Source organism: Hippocampus guttulatus, chromosome 5 (assembly GCF_054856545.1).
Source record: "Hippocampus guttulatus isolate MCC_2025c chromosome 5, RoL_Hgut_1.0, whole genome shotgun sequence".
Classification (NCBI taxonomy): domain Eukaryota; kingdom Metazoa; phylum Chordata; class Actinopteri; order Syngnathiformes; family Syngnathidae; genus Hippocampus; species Hippocampus guttulatus.
The window spans coordinates 2,604,173-2,629,288 of record NC_141265.1 but is presented as its reverse complement, the minus strand read 5'-3'; the positions used below and the strand labels follow the sequence as shown (position 1 = coordinate 2,629,288).

Below are 25,116 nucleotides of genomic sequence, written 5' to 3'. Positions count from 1 at the left end.
ACTGATATAAGTGACTATTTACCTGCCTTTGCAATTTTTCATAATTATTTTGATAGAAAAACAAAGTCAACAACTCACATATCAGAAATAAGACGAAGAACCCAACGCTCCATCGATGCTTTTAAGCAAGACCGAGAAAAACAAAACCGGACCGAGGTCTACTCAAACGAAGACCCAAATACAGCGTTTGAAGTATTTCAGTCTACCATAATCTCCTGATATGATAAACATTTTCCATGAACTAAAGTCTCCAAAACGCACAAAGACCCAAGTAAGCCATGGATAACGAAAGGCATAGAAAACGCATGTAAAAAGAAAAACAACTTATATAATTTTTTTTAAAAATTGAGAACTAAAGAGGCAGAAAAAAATATAAGACCTATAAAAATAAATTAGTAAATATTATAAGAACTAGTAAGAGAGACCATTATCATACACTATTAGAGCAGAATAAAAGCAACACACAAGAAATATGGAAAATACTTAATCAAGTAATCAGAAATAGTCCTAAAAAAGTGGATTATCCAGAGTATTTTATCAAAGGCAAAAATACTATTTTTGATAAAACTGCAGAAATAGCAATTGAATTTAATGAGTACTTTGTCAATATCGGCAGGAACCTAGCAAAACAAATTCCTGATCCAACAAACTTGTTTGAAACAGATAGATATGGAGAAAAAAAACTCTTCCACGATGTTCCTTACTGCTGTAAAACAAGAAGTATCAAATATTGTAAGAACTTTTAAAAATAAAAAGTCAACTGATTGCTTTAATATTGATATGACAATAATAAAACAGATTATAGAATTTGCCGTGCGACCTTTCACGTACATATGCAACCTGTCATTCAAAGCAGGTATCTTTCCATCAAAAATGAAAATTGCGAAAGTTATTCCAATTTATAAAAGTGGAGAAAGACATTTGTTTACAAATTATAGACCAATATCATTACTACCACTATTCTCAAAAATATGAGAAAAACTATTCTCTAGCAGACTTGATAGCTTTATACAAAAACATGCGCTGTTCAGTGAAAATCAATATGACTTCAGGGAAAAACGGACCACCTCAATAGCAGTTATGGAGTTTGTGGAAGCAATAGCCACGAATATAGACAACAAAGAATTTACTGTTGAGATTTTCCTAGATCTAAAAAAAGCTTTTGACACAATACATCATAGTATATTATTGAATAAATTAGAGAGATATGGCATTAGAGGTGTAGCTTATAAATGGATAAAAAGCTATTTAGATAACAGATATCAGTACGTGCAGCTCATCAATAAAAAAACGAATCAACTGAAAATCACTCATGGAGTTCCTCAGGGGTCTGTGCTTGGTCCAAAACTATTCATCTTATATATAAATGATATCTGCAAGGTCTCAAAACAATTTAAATGTGTCCTATTTGCTGATGATACAACTTTCTACTGTTCTGGAATACATCTGAAACAGCTCCTGACAACCGTAGAAAATGAATTAAACAAATTTAAAAACTGCTTCGACAGGAATAAATTGTCACTTAACTTGAAAAAATCGAAGTTAATTGTTTTTGGCACAAGACCAATCAAACACCAAGCTAAAATGATGGTAAACTCAATTGAGATAGAAAGAGCGTATGAAACCAAGTTTCTCGGATTAGTAATAGACTCAAAACTATGTTGGAAGCCACATATCGATAACGTAAAAAGAAAAATAGCCAAAACCATTGGGATCCTCTACAAAATCAAGGATGTGCTAAATAAGAGATCTTTGCACACATTATACTCTTCATTATTATTACCATATATGACCTACTGTGTGGAAATATGGGGAAATGCCTATAAAACAAACACACTCCCTGTTCTAAAACTACAAAAAAAAGCAATCCGAATTATTAATAGATCAAAATATACGGAATCCACAAATCCACTATTTATCAAATGAAACACGATGAAATTTTATGATCTGGTTGACTTTAAAATCGCTCACTTAATGTACAAGGCACACAATAACCTGCTCTGCCAAAACATTCTGAAGTTTTTCGAAATTCGAGAAAGCTGCTATGAATTAAGAGGTACCAACTTATTCAAAAAACTCAAAACAAGAACAAACACCAAGCAATAATTTCGAAACGGACCTGAAAATGAGTAAATCGCTTGCTGAGTTCAAAAACAAATTCAAAAAAATTGTACAAACAACCTACATCAATCAGAGTTAAGGTGATAAATTCTAAACATTAATTAAATATAATAATACATCAGAATTAAGTTGATAAATAGATAAAGGTACTGCAATATCCATCATAAATACAAGAGAAAATTGACACAAGAGTGCCAGGGTGTGTATGTATAAAATCCCAATACAAACCAAAAGTTGTAAAAATATCACGGTTAAGGGTAAAAGCATGAGGCTTTATGGAGACTTCTTCCTTTCTTTCTTTTCTGATTAATGTAAAAATGATCTATTTATATATAAATACATAACTTGGGGTAGGACTAGATACGTTTTTTTAGTTCTTCCTACTCCTTTGAACATAATAATTGTGTTGTATGATGACTGATTTCTCTTTCCTTTTTACTATTTTGCTCACCTTACTTTCTGTCAATTTATTACTGTATATGTTTTATGTTCAATAAACAAACAGAAAAACAAAAACAAAACAACAAAACAAACAAAAACAATACATCTATCCTCTATTTCTCATTTTTCTCCTTATCATCTATCCTTTAACTCTTTCCTAAATACCTTGCTTTATTATTGTAGGATGATCGGGGAAAATATAATCAACATAAATCTATCTTCTATCCTGATTAAGATGTTCGTGATTACTGCTGTGAATTCCCAGCGACTGGCTGGTTTAAATCATGTAAGAATGAATATTAAAACATTGATTGTAAACGTATCCCTGTCCTCTCTATGATCTTAACGCATCACCATCACACCCTCCATCAAAGTGTGAACGGCGGAGACTCGGTTGGACTACCGTCGGGTCTCCAGGAATTCTATCGAAATAAAGAACGATAATCTAAATGTGTTTAACTCCGATTTAGGATAGCAAAAATCTAAAACAAAACAAATCCGAATGACCGTAACAACGGTGATTAAACGGTAACCTCGGTGAGATACCAAATGCAAGAGCGTAAATAAATGAGAGGGAGCTGCCGTAAAAACGAAGCGTTCGTTTTGTAGTTCTCCGATTCTATGTCGGTTACTCATCGGGGTTAAAGATGAAACGAATGGAAACCGGGTTGGCTTCGTAAAACCAAAGGCAGTGAGAACCTAGGCGTGTCTCTCTCAGCTTCGGCTCGCCATGTGGGCAGCGCCTTGGCACTCGTTCGTCCCCTCTCGTGCGGCGTGGCCGCCGCGTTGCCTCGCGGTCGGTTGTCGCGCGGGGGTTGGATAGTCGGACGAGGGTCCACAAAGTGGGGGTTGCTTCCTGGCCCGTTATTGGGAGAGCCAACGCGCGATGTCACATCTTCCCGGTTCACTTCCCGTCGCCGGCACCAGTCATCCATTTCCTACACTGCCTGTCGTCTTTAAGGTTGCACATGGACTATCCCAACCGACTTTTCAGTGACACCCAGGACTGGTCGCGAGGCACAGCAGGAAAACTACCAGTCATTCCAACAAGTACTGCCACTGTCCAACATACAACAACAGTCGGAGTGGTTGTGCGCTTCATGAGTCTACGAGTTCATGTGATGGGAAAATATCTGTATTCTCTCTGTGTTATATTTCAACAATCAGTGAAAACACATTCTGCTATTGCAGGCAGGCAGAGTGCAGATCAAATGCGAGAGAGGCAGGTGGCTCACCGATCTAAGTGGAGTTTGTGGGCTAAGAGTTGCCAGTCCTTGCCCTTGGCATTGGCAGTGTCAAAGGTGGCGCAAATCCTCTGGCGGATGGATAAGGGGATTTTGAAAGCCTTGGGCCCCGTCTGAGAGGTGATGGTGCAGTCTGTCTGCATGAAAACTGGAACCAATTCCTTTTCAGTCTGGGGGGGGGGGGGGAAAGAAGTGGGGGGTGACATGCTTTAATCCGTTAGTAAATCAAATGCGGGGGGTTTATTTTTCAAAAGTCACAGCACAACATGACACCAACATATCTGATGTGATGAAATTGTTTGTACACACAAAAGACATAATGTAACTATGAATTCCCGCTTCTTTGTGTTTTCTCCTATATGGAAGACACCGTTGTCAAAACGATCTCATTCGGTACACATTGTCTCACACAGACCAAAACATCCAAATAATTGCTTGTCAGCTAATAGCTATCATATCATAGCCGTCAAATTACAAAATAGTTTGGCCGACATATTTCCTCAGAAACAGCATTACTTCTGTTTTGTTGAGGAAAGAAATGGGTGCCCATCAACATGTATCTCACAAATGTGTCTTAAGTGTTTCGGAGTAATAAATGTTCGGATCTCTCATTGCATGTGAGATGAATGTAATGGGATGTTTGATCCGAAGTAGAATGTATTGCATATTTGGAATGCATAGAAGAGCCTTGAATGGAAACTTTTGACAAAGTGGCCAAACGGGTGAAGGCTGACAGGAAGGAGATGACTTTGCAGTTTTCCCCAACTAACAGGAAATGTACAAATCACATTAATTGCCCGAGGGGGTGTGACTTTGCTGCAAAGAGTATAAACCACAAAAAGCAGAAAACATTACCTTTTGGAATGATCAAACAAGGAGAGGCAGCTTTTTACAAATGTTAAGACTGCTGTTTTTTTTTTTTTTTTTTGTAACTTTCTCCAGAAAGGGTTTAAAAGCATGCGCTTGGAGCATTTGGGGCTTTTTTTTTCTTGGAAGTCCGTGAGCTTCTTTCTCAGATGGAGCAAATGGTTCAGTTGCTTTGACAGATGACATTTCATTCCTTTTTGCTTTCTGTGTGAGACTCAAGGTAGGTTGGAGCAATTTTGTTGTCTATTAGGCTTACATATTCAAAAATTCAATGCTAAAAAAAGGCTAGGAGAAAAACTGCGTCATAGAAGGGAGAACCTATTCCTCCTCGGCCCAAAACGATTTTAATAAATTTAGATTGTCGTGGACTTCGGGGAACTGATCACCCGGCTGTCCACCCAAGAAGTGGAATTTTTTTTTAAGGCATTTTTTGCACTTTCGAATTGGCGCATCGTGAATTGTCACCCTTTTCATCTGGACTTTTGTTGGTTTAGTTTTTTTAACCTTTTTGAGGGATTCGAGGGAGGGATTGAAGTGAGTAGAACTATTGTCATCCCCAAAAGCGATTAGCAAATTGTCATTTTATTTTCCTTTTATTCCCTTGTACCTGCTCTTACTTATTTTCAACAATTTTATGTATTCCTGCTCTGCTATTAAAGCTTTCATTATATATTTTACTCTATTTTTTGTCATTCTTATCACCTGGACTCTTTAGTGAATGAACAGCTATTCCCATTTCACGGACTTGCCATAGAGGAGCCTCGGTTGTTACTTTGGCTCTGGAAAAGATAAAACAAGTCCAAGCGGTCCTAACAAGAACTTATCAAGATCTGAACAAGAGCAACACATCATTTAGAGAAAGTGCTACTGTGAAAAGTTCAAATTCTTCAACCATTTTATGCACCAATAATGATAACCCGTAACCTGATAACTTGATAAGCTGTATTAACCACTGTCCCTGAAAGGGATAAATGGAGAGTCGGTTGGGACTGTTCTATTCCCTCGGTAAGCGAGACTTGCTAATATGCAGACGTTCCCGTTTTACTGGGTAAACAGCCCACAACCGCCTACATTTTAAAAAATATAGATGCATGGCTGTCATTTTCAAATATGAAATATTTTAATTGGTATAACTGTATTCCAATTTGTTGGATTTATTATTTTTAGTAATCATACATTCGCATATTATTCGATTGATTCTCGCAAAGACAATTTATGCTCGCAAAGAAGAATGCTTCTGCCTGTCATGATAATTTGATTTTGCTTGCAAAGAAGAACGCTTATGCTTGCAATCATTAGTTGACTTTGCCTGCAATGAAGAACGCTTATGCTTTCAATAAAGATATATCCTTTATTATTTACTCACATCATAAATCAAGGATATCTTAAGTCTTAAAAAAAAAGAGTGTGGTTTACATCGCTGCCAAAATTCAATGATTTGAAAAAAAAAAAAAAAATCAAGTGCCAAGTAAAATTAGTCGATTAATTTTTACGGAGTCACTTTTTTTTCCCTCCACAAATTGAGATGTATTTAAACATTTTGGAGTACAACTGTTCCCCGGGCTACTGAAACTGAGGTAAATCTTCAGAGTGGATCAAGATCTCTTCACTTGGAGTACACGAGGCTTGAATCAAGGTCAAATGTCAAGTGTCAGTTATGTTCCCATCAAATAAAAGTTGATTTTAATGGTTTGGCATCCAATTAATAAACAATGTGAATTTTACTCTCTTTGCATTATTATTATCTATTCAAATATTTTTGTCCATCAGATCCATTGTCTTTTGTTATTTTGTTGATGCACTCACATATAATTTTTTGAAGTGATGTGTGGAAGAATGGTTGCTATTTTGAACCGGCATCACTGCTCGCCTTGGTTGTGTTTGCGACAGACTTCTTTTAATTAACATATAACTAAGCTAATCAGCTCCACCACCGCCGTGGATGGAGAAAAAAAAACATACTTTGCTTGGTTGTCATACCTGACGAGGAACTCAAATCTACTCGGGATGATGAAAGCTTCGTCGTGTTGAAAGGCCTCGGGGCAAGACAAGCATGGAAGTGACCGAGTGTGAAAAAGCACTCGTGAGCAGACGAGTATCACTCTCCTCTGCCTAAACAGCCGCTTGTCAAGGTGCTCTTGAATAAGGATTTCAAACTCCGAGCTGCTCCAGTGGAGCTGCTCAGCCGCTGACAGACAACGGTTGCTGCTCTGAGAAGCTCCCAGGTGGTGTTCATGCATGTGAATGTGAAAGTAGTTATTTTCTGGACAAAGTGTCTCTCTGAATAAAGATTAGTAAAGGCATGGAAAGCGCTAGACTGCTGTTATGGATTTACTGTACAATTTTGGGGGTGGGTGATATACTGGTGTCCTCACTCAATTACTACACAACGCACGCTTAGGAGAGCTCATCCTGCTGACAGTGGACACACTGCAGGAAGGTTACGCAAAGGGCGAGCAAGAAAGTACACCGTCCCGTCCGTCTCCCGCCCGCAGCCAAAGTGGCTCACCTTGCCAACAGCTGTGTAAACCTGCAGAATCTGTTCATGGCCTTTGACCTGCCGCACGCTGATTTTGCAGGAGAGCTGGGTGGCGGCTGGGCTGTATCTCTCCAGGGAGAAGGCACAGTGCAGAGGCTGCTGGTTGCTGCACCACACTTGGGGGAAGGAGAATTCCTGCCAGCGACATATAATGACAGAGTAAACCACAGCGGTACGCGAAAAAACATGACTCATCTTCCCGGAAATCTGCATCTTATTATGTGACCTCTCAGTTCTTCTCAGGGGAGACTGTAAAAACAGAGTTGACCTGCATTTCCTTGCTGAAGACCCGACCCTCGTGATTTTGATCTTGACTGCAAGGCATAGCGCAGAGCAGCAGGTATTATTCGGGGAGAAGTAGGGGGAAGGCGTGGAGTACAGGCGAAAAAAAGCTCGGATGCTCTTCAGCACTAAAAGCTGACTTGACGTATGCCACAAAGCTCGGCTATTATTCTACACCTGCTCCACTAAAGCGAGGCGTGCCTGCTGTCCCGAGGCACTCATAAATAAAGCTGTTGGGAAGGCGGACGACTTTGAAGCGCACAGCTTTCGTCCTGCATTCACTGTATTTATTTTTTGGGGGAGTCAGGATACAGCTCAGCAGCTCTGCAAATTTCCTCCACAGGTTAAAAAAAAAAAAAGCAATAAATAAAACAGTGGTGGTTGACTGCCGCAGTCTGTGCTACTTATTAGATATCGCATGTTCCTGATCCTGAAAAAAGAAAGACGCGTAAGAGCAAGATTGATATTGGAGCTGGAGTTCTCAACTACATGTTTGCTGGCAAGTGAAAATCACAGCAGGTTTTGGAAAGACATACAAATGAATCTCTCTCAAACGCTTCATGTCTTTGTACAGGATGCGCTAGCATTGGCATTGCAGCAAGCAATGTCCTGAAGGCAGCGGCCTTGAACAATCATCAACATTTTAAAAAACTCATTTGCCGTACCGTATTTTCCACACTAAAAGGCGCACTGGATTATGAGGCGCACCTTCAATGAATGGCCTATTTTGTAATTTTCTTTCCAGATATCGGACGCACTGCATTGTAAGATGCAATCTACAATGCATCCACTAGATGGAGCGCCGCTCAAGGAAATGTCAACAACACTACACTACGCTACACCCTGATTTATATAACGACGATCAGATGTCAGTAAAACTTATTTAATCAAGCAGCGACACAGTTTACTTAACCAACAGCAAGCACTTCCGTGTTCAACTGCGAAACAGATCGCCTTAAGTTCGAACTCTGCGTTGTAAGCATGTCTGTAGCAAGGAGCCATTTTGGGGGTCGAAATATTACCGTAATGACCATACACAAGGCGCATCGGATTTTAAGGCGTGCTGTGAGCTTTTAAGAAAATGGAAGGATTTTAGGTGCACCTTGTAGTGTGGAAAATATGGTATTTGTTTGGGTCAGCTGTTTACAAACTCAACTCGGTTTGAGACAGCAGTCAGATACAATTTTGCACACAAAAGTGTTTTAAATCCCATCCAGAGTGGCAGCAACTAACCCAGTCAGCTACTATTTTCTGCCACTGTATTTTTACTTGGATAGCATTGACAGAAATGCACAAATCAAGGTAATATTGCCCTCAAATTTAAGAGGTGGGTGCCTTGCTCAAATGCACCTCAGTGGTAGTCAGGAAACACTGTAGTCACTCTCCACCGACCAGCTGCACAGGTGTCAGAATGATTATTGGTTTGTTGTTTAAACAGCTTGTTAATGCTGTCAAGTCTTTATCCTGTACGGTTTTGTTCCCTTTCATTCCTTCCATTGTTTGCTTTTGATGGCAACGACTTTGATTATACTCAGGGAAAGACAGCAGGAACTCGCATCTGCTGTTCATTGCTGACAAAAAGATGAGTCTGAGGGAAAACGTGCATAAAAGACAGTGGGATCAGACCTCGTCAGTGAAGGCGGTCAGCTGAGGCATATTTTGATCACTCATCACATTTTTAAACGATACATTTTGCAAAGTAAAACTCGCAAATTGGTAGTGCCGCCACTCGACAAAACAATACCGTCTACTGCTCATAGAATATGTTTAACCAGATATTTTTAATGCAAAAAATATTGCTACTATTTTATGGAGTATCTATTAAATAACACATTCCAATATACTGCTGAACAAAAAACGGAAATAGTGTTTATTCTCATTGTTTCTTGATTCATATGTTTAATTGTCATAATTGATTTTCTTAACAGAACGACATGACTTAACAGGAAGATTTTGTTTCAATTATTTTAATGATAGTAATAATATGATTTCGCACTTCTCTCAGAAGACAAATGAGCTGCCTGAAATTTAAGATGAAAACCATGACCAGTAAAAAACGTTAAACCATTGAGAGATCAGTGAAATGGAAGTTTTGGGAAAAAAATGTATCATTATCATTTTAGGGTTATTATTATTATTATTATTGTTATTTTTTTATCATTATTGTTATTATTGTTTTTATAGTATTTGTTGAGCACTCTCCGTACACAGATTGAAGGAAGCAACTTCCTGGCCATAACAAACGTCCAGTGCACTACAACACAAATAGAGCAGGAACCTTTTTACAATGTTATGACCTGTGCTTAAGTTCTCATTCCATCATATTTAAAAATATACATATAAATAAGTGAGAGAAATAAATGCAAAATAAAGAAAAGAAAAATCTAGTCGTTTTTGTGATGTATTTTCACAGACCCTCTTCCTTCTGTGTATTTATTTTCACTCGCTCCTTTATTTTGGCGAGTCCACTTCCGGGCACTAAATTTTTTTCGCTTGCTCTTAATAATCAGGTTTTTGGATTTCGGCTATCCGGAGGGTGTTCCCACACCTGCAGTTGATCAGCAGTCACTTCCTGTGTATAAAACCTCTGCTGATCTGCAAGCGGGTGCCAGATGCTTCTTCGCGTGTTATGAGTGCTGTTTCGGCCACGCTTGCCATTTTGAACTTTAGTGCAAAATGATTGTCTTTAAAGCAGTGCCACTGTGCCTTGCTTCATCTCCTAATCAGTTCCCCAATACGAAGCCCGAACCTCACCTTCAAGTTTGCGAGCCACCATCGAGTTCCGAGCTGGATCATCAGACTCTGGCTTGAATTAAACACTCTCTTTATTAACCTCTGCTAACTGTCTCCTATTCACTTTTGGGTCCACTGCTACCTTTACTTTAGTTATCCAGAACAGTTTTCACACGACTTGAGGAATTAATCTGAAAGGAGCATCGTAGACGCAGTATCCCAGTAATTCCCATCTGCTGTGCCCCGAGTAAATTACCACTGAGAAAAGATGTATCTCAGTGTGTGGTTAATTTTATTCTTATGCTTTTGATACAACCATTTGTTGTTGAAGGCTGAATCTTTCATAATGCTTTCATATTTGGAAAAATGACATTTGAGACGTATATTTTGGCCAACCTTTGAAAGGCATTTTGTCATACATCTGATTAGGAAGCGAGTGCTTCTTTCTTTTTGGCCCCCTCGAGCATCGACAAACAACTGTGGCATCATTTAAGGTGTCCATCCCTGTTCCAGAGGATTCTCGATTTGTGCTCCAGTCCTCTGGAGTGACCGGACCAGCTCGCGGAAATTAGTGATGACATCGGTAGATTTTAATTTTTTTCCAATCTCCATTTAAGATTCATTTCTACACTCTTGCATTTGGTTCAACCACAGCGAGTCTCATGTCCTGCCTCACCCAGATAGAAATGGATCTTAGCCCGTTTACTGTCGGTTCTCACCCTTTTTTTTTTGTTGTTGTTTTTTTTCAAATCTAAAATGCGTCTGTGCACTGAAGGTTGGGAAATAATACAGTATACAATTTGTGATAGTGTATATAGCACATCGTGCCGTTTGCACTTTTATGAATATTAATCAGGCATTTTTGGGGAGAAGAGCGTGTGAATTACATTGAGCATTACCTGACAGGTGGTAAAGGGTTTGATGCTCCACAAGAACTGGGGGACATCGTGGATAGACACCTGCAGGCTGAAGGTGTTTGCTCGAAAAGGCAACATCTTTGGCTCCTCGAGGAGCTGACCCCCTCTGCTCTTCTCTGCTGCCACCACTCCCTGGGTGGCAATGGGGAAGGGAAGAGCAAAAGAAGAAAGTGTGTTAAAAAAGAAAATATCAGCGAGTAAGATGACGGCAACAGAAAATAGGAAACAAAGCATTTTGCATAGCAGTACAGATCCCTGTTGCTAACTCTTTTGTTGCTCAATTCCACTTACAGTATTGCCTTAAAGTGTGTTGGTGACGAGCGACTGACTTGGTCTCCACATTAACGAATCCTCCAACTTGTGCTCTCCTTTCCACGACTCATCACAGCGGAATGATGCTTGTATTCGATGGTGTTGAAACATTTTTGCGCGTTTGTCAATGGCACGCGTCTGTCTCCCAAATTGAATTTGTGATGATGACAGAGTACGTCTGCTGTTGCCTGCAGGTGATTATTTATCATCGTTGAGTCTCCCAGTGGGATGGTTTCATGTCTGGCCTGTCTCTCCTCGAGCATTCCAATGATTGCAAACACAAGTGTAACTGATGTGAGGTCACTCTGATTGAGAGCCTGTACATGAACACGGTGGCACATCCAGGAAGAGCGTGTTTGTTTTGAAGAATGTGGTTGAGGCAAATTGCATATTGTCATTTCACTGGGCATGGAAACAGACAAGAAAAGTGTGAGCAAAGCAAACATAGGGTGTCTCATTTGCTACCTATCTGCATTTGTGAATGCTCACTGCATTGCTGATTTTCTGTGTTTTTCCATGGAAAGCATCCTGTAAACTTTGACAGGTGATTAGCCTACTTAAACAGATCTGAAATTGTCAAAATTTCACCAGAGAAATTAAGGGATCTAGTTGCTTTGATGGAAAATGTGTGCTTGGGTGTGAAAACGTTCCATTTTGGTGCAAGCCGAATTTACCATGTTTGGGAGTTTAGCAGACTGAGCTGCGCCATGCTGGGTGTTTAGACGGATTCGAGGGTGTTTTCTTTGACACGCCCCTGGCGCATCTGATAATATGGTGACAGAAGGTAGACCAGCTGACGTATTTTCTGCACTATAAGGTGCTTTGATTATAAGGTTTACCCATAATGGCCTATTTTAAAACTGTTTTCATATGTATGGCGCATAGTATTTATAAGGCGCATAGAATGGTTGACTGGTTACCACATCCATATATATTACTGTATATTCTGTGTGTGTGTGTGTGTTTCAACAAGAAACCAACAGCCAACAACCTGTCGTGTTTTTTTTCCTCATACAGTCTGAATAGCGTAGCCTCGCTATGCAAGGTATCAGCCTTTATTCATCACATCTTCAGAAAAAAAAAAAAATCCCCTCAGAGATGTTTGTATTAAATCAGGCTTCGTGCAGAACCAGAAAGCAGTGTGTGATTACCCCAGTTCAAGAAACACACAACGGAGACGTGGCGTTAGGCAGACAAGAAGCCAAGGGATGCACACTCGTCTGGCATCTGCTCGGAAGGCATAAACCAAATTCAGGAAGCCAGCTGCTACTGATGGCTGTGATATGACAGAATGGTGGTCGCGAGGAAGAATGAGTCTCAGGGCTGAGCTATCCTGTTTAGTGAAGTCTCTCAAGGGATCGTGCGGAACCTGATTTCCCAGATGTTCACTTGGGGGATCTCAATACTTAAATCGCCTCTAATCTGGGTTGCCGATAGACAAATCAAATTAAACATGATAACTTAGCATCGATTAACATTTGACTGCCACTGATTATAGTACTGAGACCTTTGTCTCCGTGTCAAATATGTCTCGCTGTAACACGATCAGTGGAACAATTTCTCAGTTCAGCGTGCGATCTACATAACTGCAAAACCCTGGTTGACAGAAGAATAGATGCTATATATTTGGTGTGTCACAACCAAATATATAGCATTGGTGGGGGTGCATTGAAACGAATTGCATCATCAAAATGCATCGAGGTCTGTATCGAATCATCTTTTTTTGGGGATGTACAATCGCTTAAATGGGAAAGGCCACATTGACAGTCCTGACAAATCCGTTCAAGAAACACAGAACATCATACCCTCCTGAATTGAGCCAGACCACATTGATTCAAATCTGAATCCCACTGAATCGAACCGAATCAAATCGTTCCACTTTAAAATGAACCGTCCTTGTATTTCATCCCATGTATCAAGACACACACGGAATTGTCTTTTATTGGAGAATTGCACACCCTCCTCTGCAGTGTGTACACACACATTTTGGGTTTTTTTCTTGCTTGTTACTTATTAAGTATATCATGTTGTAAATCACCAAAGCACATTGAACAGAGCAGAGAAATCTGGCTATTTGTAGGCTCATTTGCATATTAAACGGTGAATGGGTGTTCAGTGGTGGGGGAGTCTTTCTGCAAACAGAAGCTCAGCCAGCACAATGGACCGGAGGGGAAAGAGAATTGAAGAATCTCGTGAGGATTTGATGGGGGGGGGGGGGGGGGGGGGCATTTGTTTGACAGGGAATTGCCCCTACATATTGCCAGCCCTGGAGCACAGAGGTCTGGATCCAGGCGCCTTTCTAGAAAGACCCAGCCCTACTAGTGGTTTCCCTTTGACGAGGGTCATTTTAAATTTTTTTTTTTATCAACCTTATTTTACTCTGGGATTTATTCAAATCAAATCAAATATTGGATATGAAAAAGGATGCTAAACAGAAGTTTGAGTCATTACTTTTTCAATTCAATGCCTTCGTTCAATTGCCTCTATATAAATAAATAGGAATGCTAGACCAATTTGGCTCTTATTAATACCGTATTAAACACAGCATGTATTGTAGTAGTCATTATTGCTAGATCATTTCATTTTGGGAATTTATAAATACGGCATTACGTTTTTTTCTGGTAAGCTCCCATTTTAAGGCATCTGGATTTCCATTTTTAAACTGACACAGTTGTGGCTGCTAGACAAAAAGAAGGGTCCAATCAACGTCTATTCGGAAAATTAATAGGGCAGGTGCTGGCTGATTTGCAAATGTGAAAAGTAACTGCTCGTAAACAGCACCACTCAGTGAGATGGCTCCGAACATCATCTTTCCCAAATGGTTTCTACCAGTTCTTTGTTTGATGGATGTGGGCAATAAAAGCGTTTGTTTCCCCTACCTGAAAGGCATGTGGCGTATCATCGACGCAGTACACCCGCAGGCTGTAGCTCATGGAAGCGCCCTCCATGTTGCCAAACACAGCCAGCTTCAGCCTCTTGATGGCAGCCTGCGTGAGGGGTTCACCCACCAGGGCATATGAACCTGGCTGGCTGAGCAGCAGGTGGCAGCTTGTGGATTCCATGAGGCAGTAACAACAAGTGGATTCATCCTCCACCAACATCACCTCCTAGAGCACAAGAAGAGAACATTGTCGGTTTGAACCACCTATGAAGTCCTCTGAATGATCCCAGCGATTGCAACATCCCTTTCATTTTCAGCGACGGCAGGGATCAGTGGTAGACTAAGAGCTTTGGTACTCCATCCTCGGCTGTTGTAACCATGCCGATGGATGCCCAACATATTGCCACATTAATCATGAGTCAAATCATAGACACATGAATCCATGTTACATACAGTTTTCAGCAATAAACCAAAACATGCATTTTTATCCTTCGATATCTGCTTTTATAAAAATCCTTTAACACACATTGATATTTTGTTTTAATTCAAAGAACAACATCCATCCATCCATTTTCTGATCCGCTTATCCTCACAAGGCACACTGGAGCCTGTCCCAGCATTCATTGGGCAGTAGGCGGGCAACACCCTGAACCGGTTGCCAGCCAATCGCAGGGCACGCATAGACATACAACCAACCATTCATGCTCACACTCACACCCAAGGAACAATTTCGAATGTTCCATCAACCTACCATGCATGTTTTTGGAATGTGGGAGGAAACTGGAGTACCTGGAGAAAACCCACGCAGGCCCCGGGAGAACATGCAAACTCCACACAGGAAGGAAGAGCCGGAATCGAACCCTGCACCGCTGCACTATGAGGCCGACGCGCGAACAAGTCGACCACCGGGCCGCCTCAAAGAACAACATACAACATGAAATGTTTATGCTAAGCGACGCGTTGCTGAAATGAATGCATTATGGAATTCTTTTTCACCACTGTAGAAAAAACATGACAGCCGTTTAAATCACGAAAAAAAAATCCACCCAGTTGGTGACTCATCTCTGGGGAACCCCCCCCCCCCCCCCAACTTCCTCCTCTAGTAAAGATGTTTGGACATAGCCTAACACAAAATAGTCATTTTGAGCAACATAGAGTTTTATTTATGAGACAGCAGCATTCTAAGCAGCACTTCATTATTTCCAACAAGAGAGAAGAAATTGTCGATACCGATCTTTTCTCCTCACTTCTGTTCCAACATTACAATAGACCCAACATTTGTTTTAAGGTGTGGGAAGCGAACAAACATCAAAATTAGCCTAAGATGTCACTTAGTCCCGAATATCCTGAACCAAACTGCATTTCAAATGATGATGAAAGTTATTGACTCTGCAATTACAAGAAAATCACAGGAAAATAAAAGATTGTTTGAGTAAAACATCAAGGCTCAAATTAACTGTTTTCCTTTGAGGGGCAATTTTGCTAATCAATTACTTAATTAGAGGAGCAAATGACTATATTGGAGGAGCAATTTTTTTGCAGGATAATCCCAGAGACCTGAAACATGGGTTGAATTAAACAGTAAACATATGACAAAATTATGTGGGGGTTGAGTGTAGGGCTGCAGGTATCAAATATGTCACTATTTTACTATCCTACTGAAAATTCTCGAGAATAATTGTGTATTAGGAAAACAATATTTTTACTGAAGACATTTAACTGAATAACAAACAACTAATTGTTTTCCTTTTTTCAATAGATCAATTCACATTACATTCACATTGTGCCAAGCAGCAAATTGTATTTTATTGTCTAGAAACAGAGTGAGGTAATTTCAAACAAATATCAATTTCAACTTCAACCTAGCATTTCTTGTAGCAAAAATATAAGGCAGTCAATAGAAATAAGACTTTCACAGCCTTTGACCAGCTCATTAGGAATTAGAAAAATATTCTTTATACAAGATTTGTAAGTGGTCAAACTAAAATGAGGACACACATGAAATGTCAATTTCAACACAAAGTGACATCAATTGATTGTCATATTGATGTTGAATAGACAACATATCCCCACAGGGATATTACATTTAACTTAGTTGATCAAGTTCAGTTTAAGCATTTTGATGATAGACTTGTTAGATGGAGGCAACTGATTCGCTGCGGCGACCCCTGAAGGGAAAAGCCGAAAGAAAAAGAAGACTTGTTAGATAATAATCCAAAGACCCTGTCAGAAACCCAGGTCAACTCCCGCACAGGGGAAAACTAAAGCCCTCGGAAGAGGCAGTCACACTGATGTTTTAAGTGTATTTATTCATTTATTTTATGTATTTTTTTTTAAATATTCGAACATTTGTGATATTTTTCGGGCCAAACAAGTTAGTGTTCAGTGATTTCTGTGACATTTGGCAGCTCTGTGTTGCCACATAAAACGTTTCAATGTGTCAGAGCTGCAAAATGCAAAATTTGAACTGCTTATTTCGAGGAACGAAACACCTTGTGCATTTTAAGCCTAGCTACCCTCCTCACCTCCAAAACAAAATTAACCATCAAATGTTTTATAAGACCCAGTGCGGGCCGATACAATCCTTGAAATATGTGTGATGATATGACTGAATAGGTGCAATGGGAACAAATAATGTTCTCTAGACTGATGCCCGAGGAGCATCCTTTTTTTTTCACTCATAAAAAAAAAAATAAAAATGATGAGGAGCATTGAGTCATCCACAGTCTTACTCGCAGCCACTGTGCATGACAACAAACTTCTATCATTTGGTGCTGGTGACTGACCTGAGCTCCAAAGTCATGCTTTTGATGAGGTATCATTTTATCAGGCGCTTGCTATCATGAAGTTTCCCCAAAGACAAAACTATGCAGAGTTGTATTATTATGATTATTATGATTGTTATTATTGGTCACAAGCTATAGGTCGTGACCGAAACAAAGAGATTGCGGATACAAGCGGCCGAAATGAGTTTTCTCCGCAGGGTGTCCGGGCTCTCCCTTAGGGAAAAGGTGAGAAGCTCGGTCATCCGGGAGGGGCTCGGAGTTGAGCCGCTTCTCCTCCACATCGAGAGGAGCCAGGTGAGGTGGCTCGGGCATCTGATTAGGATGCCTCCATGGTGAGGTGTTCCGGGCACGTCCCACTGGCAGGAGCCCCCGGGGACGGCCCAGGACACGCTACAGAGACTATGTCACCCAGCTGGCTTGGGAACACCTCGGGATCCCCCGGGAAGAGCTAGAAGAAGTGGCTGGGGAGAGGGAAGTCTGGGCTTCCCTGCTAAAGCTGCTGCCCCCACGACCTGACCCCCGATAAGCGGTAGAAAATGGATGGATTATTATTATTAATGTTATTATGAAAACACCATATAACTTAACCTACCAAATGGTGTACCTCTGCATTCGATCACTAAGCTCAGGACTAAACATTGCAACTTCTTGAAGAAGTAGCAAAATTCTCTGAGAAGGACGTCTGTTTATATTGGAAAAAAAAAAAGAGCAATGAGAGCAATCCATAATGGTGGATACCTTCAGCACACAAATGCATTGCTTCTACAATCTAACGTTTTAAAATTGTTTGACCTTGTGAAATTGAAAACTGTACAATGAATGTATAAAACAAGACATATCTTACTGCTATATCCAAAATGTTTTCGGAGAGAAAGGGTGGCTATCATTGGAGGCGAGTATATAACTTAAAAACTAAATAGTCAAGGAAAACAAACAAAAGCTGTTATCAACCTGTATAAAGAGTGAACGTTTGAAACAGACTGACCTACCACGATGTCCAAAAATACACCGGTTCAAAAATAAATAATTCTGAGTCGTAAAAGGAAGTCTTCTGATAACACCCCGTTTTCAGAAAATGTGTCTTTCAGCAAGCACTTCTGAATTTCCCCTGATTGTGGCGTATTTTAACATGACCCGTCTTTAACATAATACCACAGTCTCAGAGTTTTGTAGTGCACGACTGGCTAAGATCCCCCATTTTGAAATGTCGTAATAACCACTTTTGTCGGACTTTCTCTTGAGCTGGATGTTTCAACTGGTGGAATAGACAAAACACCTGATACAGGCAGTGAATGTTACTAGTCACTCTTAATTTTGTAATTTTGTCCTGTCTGCTGTCTCATCATCATCACCCGTTATGTTGGTTTCTTATTGAAATGAACAGTCAAGTGAGGAACAGTAAAGTGTAACAATCCAACTCTCTATTATTCTTCAGGACCACTGCCATAGTCACGCGGAGAGCAAATGCAGAACACACCCTTCCTGTTCCGGTCTACCGCCTGAAGCCATCTGGGTAATGTTGTCTCTAAGGATTTACAAACACAGGCTCCTTCCCCTGAGGCACAGTGAATAAGAACCAAATTTATATTCATACGAAAGAGTCCTGGGTTGGATCTTCAATAACATCGGAATCACACTGTTCATATTTACATGAAAAAAAAAACAACTATCGGATAAATGTCACATTTCGGAGGAAAAATCTTAAATGATCTGCAATATGTACCTAGCCGCATTTGCATCCAGTCAGTGATGCAGTTCATGTTTAGAAATGCATTTGCTTCTCCTTTGTATGGTATTTTCAGCCTGCTTCCCTCCAATCAACTCAAATCCTACGTCAAATCCTGTTTCCTGTTTGCCTGTAGCCTGCACCCAGATCGAACCAACCCTCCCGATCACCGGTCTGACCTACTCTTGAAATAAAGGCCCCTGCATCATAACCAGCTGTTGGTCTCTTGTATTTGCACCTCACTCCTCCTCATGATCAAAACAGTACAATCGGCCCAATAACGACAACAAAAACACGTAGACTGCCTCAAATGCCATCAAATGTGGTACACCTCTTGCCCCACCTTCTCTCCAATGTTGCAGTTCAAAATCTGGTGTCAAAAGCAGTGTTGAAAATAGATGGGCGGACGGATGATTGTACTTTGTCAAAGTATGAGTGGGAAATCACAGAGAGAATCACCAAAAACATGTCATCATTTTCTAAGTTAGGTAAAGCATACCGTTTCCTTACCCGTTCAACAGCTAAAACTGCTTCTTCTCATCTGGATTTTAAAATTTACACTTGGTTTTCATCCGCTCAAAAAATAGTTATAAGCCTCTAGTGTTTTGTAAGCTTTCATCTGGCAGTGTGCCACCGAGCAGGTCATCAACACTAGGGAGTAAACAATGTCGGGATAAGACACACTTGGCTGAAAAATCAGCCATGGACAGTGTGTAGGGACCGATTGCTCCACACAATGGAACTTTATGCCGCTATCGCAGTTGTAAATCAGCTGGCGAGTCGTCAAAAGACTTCGAAAATGCCATAATAAAACAAGTTGATGATTGCTGTTAACAGCTATGCATGAATGTGTGCAGCGAGTGTGTAACCACCCAAGATGGCTGTGGTAGAAAAAAAAAAAAGACTTTCCAGAATGCCCCTGTCCCACCTTGCAACAATGGAAATATGGCACGTGAAAAACTCTAACCGGCGACTGAAGCATTAGGCTAATAAGACCACATTTTCCCCATGATTCTTAGACACAGAAACAAAAAGTGGTTCTAAAGCCAGTAAAACGAAAACGGACTCCTGCTAGAGATTAGATGCGGATAAGAATGAGAATGAAACATAATGGATAGGAATTTGAATTAAAAGGCAACAAACTGAGAAGCCAACATCCATCCACACATACATAGAGCACACTGGATTAAAATGTGTTCTGTCGATTTTTGAGAAAGGATTTTAATCATCCACCTTAAGGTCTGAAAAATATGGCACAATTAGCATGAATACATTACACTAAGGCCGCCCCGTGATCCAGTGGTTAGCGCGTTGACCTCACAGTGCAGAGGTACCAGGTTCAATTCCAGCTCTGGCCTCCCTGTGTGGAGTTTGCATATTCTCCCCGGGCACGCGTTGGTTTTCTCCGGGTACTCCGGTTTCCTCCCACATTCCAAAAACATGCATGGCAGGTTGATTGAACACTCTAAATTGTACCTAAGTGTGAGTACGGATGGTTGTTCGTCTCTGTGTGCCCTGCGATTGGCTGGCAACCGGTTCAGGGTGTTCCCCGTCAATTCCATGAATGAATACATTACACTCAATAACAAAATTACAAATGAATATACTCTCCACTGCCCTACGTTCCAATAAACCACAAGGAATGCTCCTGACGCAAATATTAGTTATGAGCTCTGTATTGTAGGGCCCAGGGGCTACACCCGGCCCGCCTGCAGTCTCTCACGCGCTTTCACAGTAAAGTGAAGTCCAAGTAAAAACCATAACACATGTGCTGCTTTTATATTTAAAGTTGCACTTTTATTTTATGCGCACACATGCAGACTAGTACGCTTACAATTATACGATTATAAGCTCATAAATTGGTTTAGAATTTGTCGGTTTGCATGTTGGCCCGTTTTTTCCCCTTTCAAAAATTAATTGCCCACCCCGCTTCAGTTATTTCAGCACACATTGGCCACGTATGGTTGAGAAAAATGAATTTGTCATTCATTTGTCACTGGGACCTGAGAAACAACAGCACGAATGTGCTGTTTTTAGATTGAGAATTATAATGATTGCCAAAACTAAAACATCATTGTTGTGGCTGAAGCTTTTGGTTACTTATTTACATATTCATTTCATTCCTGAATATGGAGAGCTCAAGTAAAAATACATCCAAGAAGAGACACAGTGGAAGTCACATGAAAAGGGTGGACCTTTTGCATGAGCACAAGCTGACGAGTCGATATCTTCATATGCTGTCATATCCACCACAGAAGTTTTGTGAAAACCAATTTAGCATTTTTTGCAAACTCCTGCTCACTCTGTCTTCCTCCTGTATGTCAAACTGGCTGCTGTGAAAGTGCTCTTCGCAATATCAAGCCTTGAGGTGGCCAAAGACTGAAGCACTTTAGGTTGACACATGAAAGTGATGCAGTAGCTCTTAAACATTCGATACAGCCTCCATTTCTGCATTGAGAAAATCATATTTGCACCAAGAACAGACAATGGAGAAAGCAGCCTTCCTCTAAATAACAAGCTCTTTTAAGTGCTGACAACCACCACAACAGCCAGGGGCAAACCTGCGGTATTCATTATTCTGACCCGTGTGTGGCATGCTAAAACTTTTTGTCCTATTTACATTTACATTACAGTCGGGCTGAATTTTTCTCCTCATTATTTTCACTCCATTCCATAGTTGTCATCTTTCTGATGGTTACATCTAAAAACCAAATAATTCATCGAGAAAACGAGAGTTTGCCTGTTACGGCTTTGTGGAATTAAATGCGACAGGACCTAACCGAGAATAATATAAAACACAGCCTCACTTGGAGAAGTCAAAACATTCTGACATCGTTGGGATAAAACACCTGCATATGCAAGACGAACCGAAGGCAAACAAAGTTATTTTTCACAACAGAGCGATCCTGAGAAGAAAAGTAAAATATCAGCTGAGTTGCAGAGATTGCCTGTGCCCTGGGTTGATATATTGCAGGAAAACACAGCCTCGCTGGCAGCAAATAACCCCGTGCTTTTCCACCTGATTTGCTGACGTCTAAATTCATTTTGCAGGATCCTTCCTGATCCACTAATCAATATTTTCCTTGTCTAACAGCAATTTATGCCCTCTATTGTAATTTCCTCAGCATTCCCCTCACTGAATGACAGCAGCCGTGCCTCTTCCTCCCTATTACCGACTATAATTGTTCTTTCTTTTACTCCTCCGATGACATTACCCTTATGTGGCCTGATGTCACGCTGTGGACACAGGGATCAGAAAGGAGGATCAATCCGATCTCACACAAAGCTTCGGCTTTAATCGTTTGCACATAATTCACGCGTCACATGACCAACTGGAGCTTTTATTGCATGCAGCTCATCGTTCAGATTCCCAAAGGTGTTGGAGCCTGTGCCAGCTGATGATGGACTGGTCGCCAGTCAGTTGCCGGGCACATACAGTATAAACAAATGACCATTCAAAGTCAGATTCACCCCTATGGAGAATTTCTAGTCTTCTATGAACCTTAAATGCGTCCTTTTCAAATGCCAGCGGAAGCTGCGCAAGTGCGGAAAAAACATGCATTTGTGTTGTCAATTGCATGAAATAGTGGCCCGGTGGTTCACTGGTTAGCGCGTCGACCTCACAGTACAGAGGTCGTGGGTTGGATTCCAGCTCCGGCCTTCCTGTGTGGAGTTTGCATGTTCTTTCCGTGCCTGTGTGGGTTTTCTCCGGGTACTCCGGTTTCCTCCCACATTCCAAAAACATGCACGGTCTGCTGATTTAACACTCAAAGTTGTCCCTAGGTGTTAGTGTGAGTGCGGATGGTTGTTCGTTTCTGTGTGCCGTGCGATTGGCTGGCAACCGGTTCAGGGTGTCCCCCGCCTACTGCCCGAAGACAGCCGGGATAGGCTACAGCACCCCCCGCGACCCTAGTGAGGATAAAGCGGATCGGAAAATGGATGGAAGAATGGATGGATGGAATTACATGAAGTACAGGGTGACCCAAAAAATGCGTACCCATGAAAATTTCAATTGTGAGTTTGATTAAAAAGCTATTTATTTCAAATTACAACCACACATTATTCCGTTTATGGAAGACCATTCACCAGAGTTTCAGCTATTTCTGTCAATTTTTAGTCAATTTATGGCTTTCCCAAGATGTGTTCCAAATGTCCACCATTCCGTTGCAAGCAAACCTGTACTCGTCTGACAAAGTTGTCAATCACTTTTACACACTCCTCTTTCGGGATGGCTCTTATTTTTGCTGTGATGGCAGTTTTCAGTTCCTCAATTGTTTGTGGATTTCCCTGGTATATGCATTTTTTATCGAATAAAATATGGGTACGCATCTTTTTGGGTCACCCTTGTACATTTCATGCAGTCTTCTTTTTATGATTATGTGACAGTTAAGTTTTCCTTAAAACAACACCTGTCAGGTTTGGTTCTGGAAGTCATTACGCAGACTTGTTCTGTGTGAAAATAAGATTGAAATACGGATCAGTTGAACTGACCCGTGTCCTGAAAAGTATTGTTTACACTTTCAAACACTTCACTGGCCGTGTGGGCTGAGTATAGAAAAATGTGGGTGAGATTTAAGTTCAAAAATCTTTGGTGAGACATGTGAAAGCCTGGACAGAAACACAGACGAGGCCGAAACACAGACAGACGGCCTTTATTAACGCTGTGGGGAGATTTGTCAAAGATTTCAAAATTGCGTGGTGTGAAGATCAATATCTTCACCCCCGCTGGACAGTAGCTCGGGGATTGTACGTCTCTAAATTTGGGGATGTTGCCTCAGACTTCTCATTTCAAGGCATCCGTGCCCCAAAGAACTGCTGACTTCTCAGGTCTGACATGAGCGGCAGGTGATCAAAAATGCATGTGGGCCGTGTACGATGAGGCACAATTTTAAAACACGCTGCTTCAGATGAGATTGTGTGGATCTTGGTTGTGTACTTTTGAAAAAAAAAAAAAAAACTTTTAAAATATGCCCACAGCTGCTGGAGTTATTTACCACAGTTGTATGGGCCACAAAAAACAGATGGACTTCATTGTCTGAAATAAACCCAACCAGATAGCATTATGGTTGCGAGGTATGAAAACATCAGCAGCTGTTGCTTTATTTGTGTTTATGTCTTTTCAGGAGAAATCCTTGGTTCTCTGAAAAGTGATGTGGCTATGTAAGGACAAGGACATGGAGGAAAGGAATACTGAAACCGATCCGTCAGCTCACTTCATTTATCTGCATTTACCCTTGTCTGCATGTGTCATGCGGAAGGATCACAATAGAATAAGCAGAACTCTCGACGGAGACAATCAAGCGATCTGGGCAACATAAATAATAACAGACCCTGCCCACATATCTTTTGTTCAGCAATAACAGATCATGAATATGCTCAATGGACGCAGATAACTTTGTTTTGAATTTATGAATACAGGCTTTGTATATGGAAAAAAAAGAAGAAGTAAAGCCCCGTTACTTCTATTGTGGTTTGCATTCTCGCTATATTGGTGATATATTTTTTTGTGTTATTACAGTTACTCTATTTGTTCATACTGCGTGTACAATATTTCAACACCTTCAAAAATGTAAGTGCCATAAATGCTATAAAAATGTATTTAAAAAGGCTACGGATGGATGAATTTCTATGTCACCGATTTACTTGGTTGGAGATGTGAATTTCGAATGTCACCTCTGCAATGGAGGGGAGGATTACAGCGATATTCATCAACAAAGTGAAGAATGTAAACATGGTGGAGAAAGGACAAGTGAAGTAGAGTAAAATGTCATTTGTACTTTGTTTGACAGGTGTCTGCCTGCTGCTCTTACCTCCCATTTACTGCCCTGGGTTCTCCTCTTGAGCTGGATGTTCCAGTTCTCAGAGTCCACCTCGGCACAGTGAGCCATGGTCATGGCCACTGGGCAGGATAGGTCCAGACCGGGAGGACCATACATCACCTCGGGGCTCAGGAGTATTTCACAGCCTTCCAGTGAATTGACACTAAGGATAGTATGACAAAGTGGGTCAGTGTGTGGAATAGAACAAAAATAATCAAGTCATTATCCCACAGAGCAAAGCACCGGTTAAGAGTTTAGTTGGCCAAGTGAGTCTTGAGGCTTGATGACTTCTGTGTGTCTGTGTCTTAGTAGTTCATGCTCAATGTTGCTTATCGGATATCACATATAGATATGTGACTGCCTTTTGGATTTTCAATTTAAGGTATTGCACAACAAACTTGACCACGGTGTCACAGAGCTTATCTGGTGCTTGAGACTTCTACATTCT

General features: G+C 40.7%; 1 protein-coding gene across 2 annotated transcripts in view; it reads right to left on the bottom strand.

Annotated features, from left to right (window-relative positions):
* The window catches only part of unc5db (unc-5 netrin receptor Db), a 206,724-nt gene that overhangs the window by 12,698 nt on the left and 168,910 nt on the right, over positions 1-25,116 (bottom strand). For both annotated transcript variants that reach the window (XM_086110673.1, XM_086110672.1), the window contains 5 exons: positions 24,660-24,831; positions 14,336-14,563; positions 11,127-11,276; positions 7,183-7,347; positions 3,798-3,976 (listed from right to left, as the gene is read on the bottom strand). In XM_086110673.1, the coding sequence (XP_085966799.1) occupies positions 3,798-3,976; positions 7,183-7,347; positions 11,127-11,276; positions 14,336-14,563; positions 24,660-24,831 (894 nt within the window). The remainder of the gene's footprint in view (positions 1-3,797; positions 3,977-7,182; positions 7,348-11,126; positions 11,277-14,335; positions 14,564-24,659; positions 24,832-25,116) is intronic.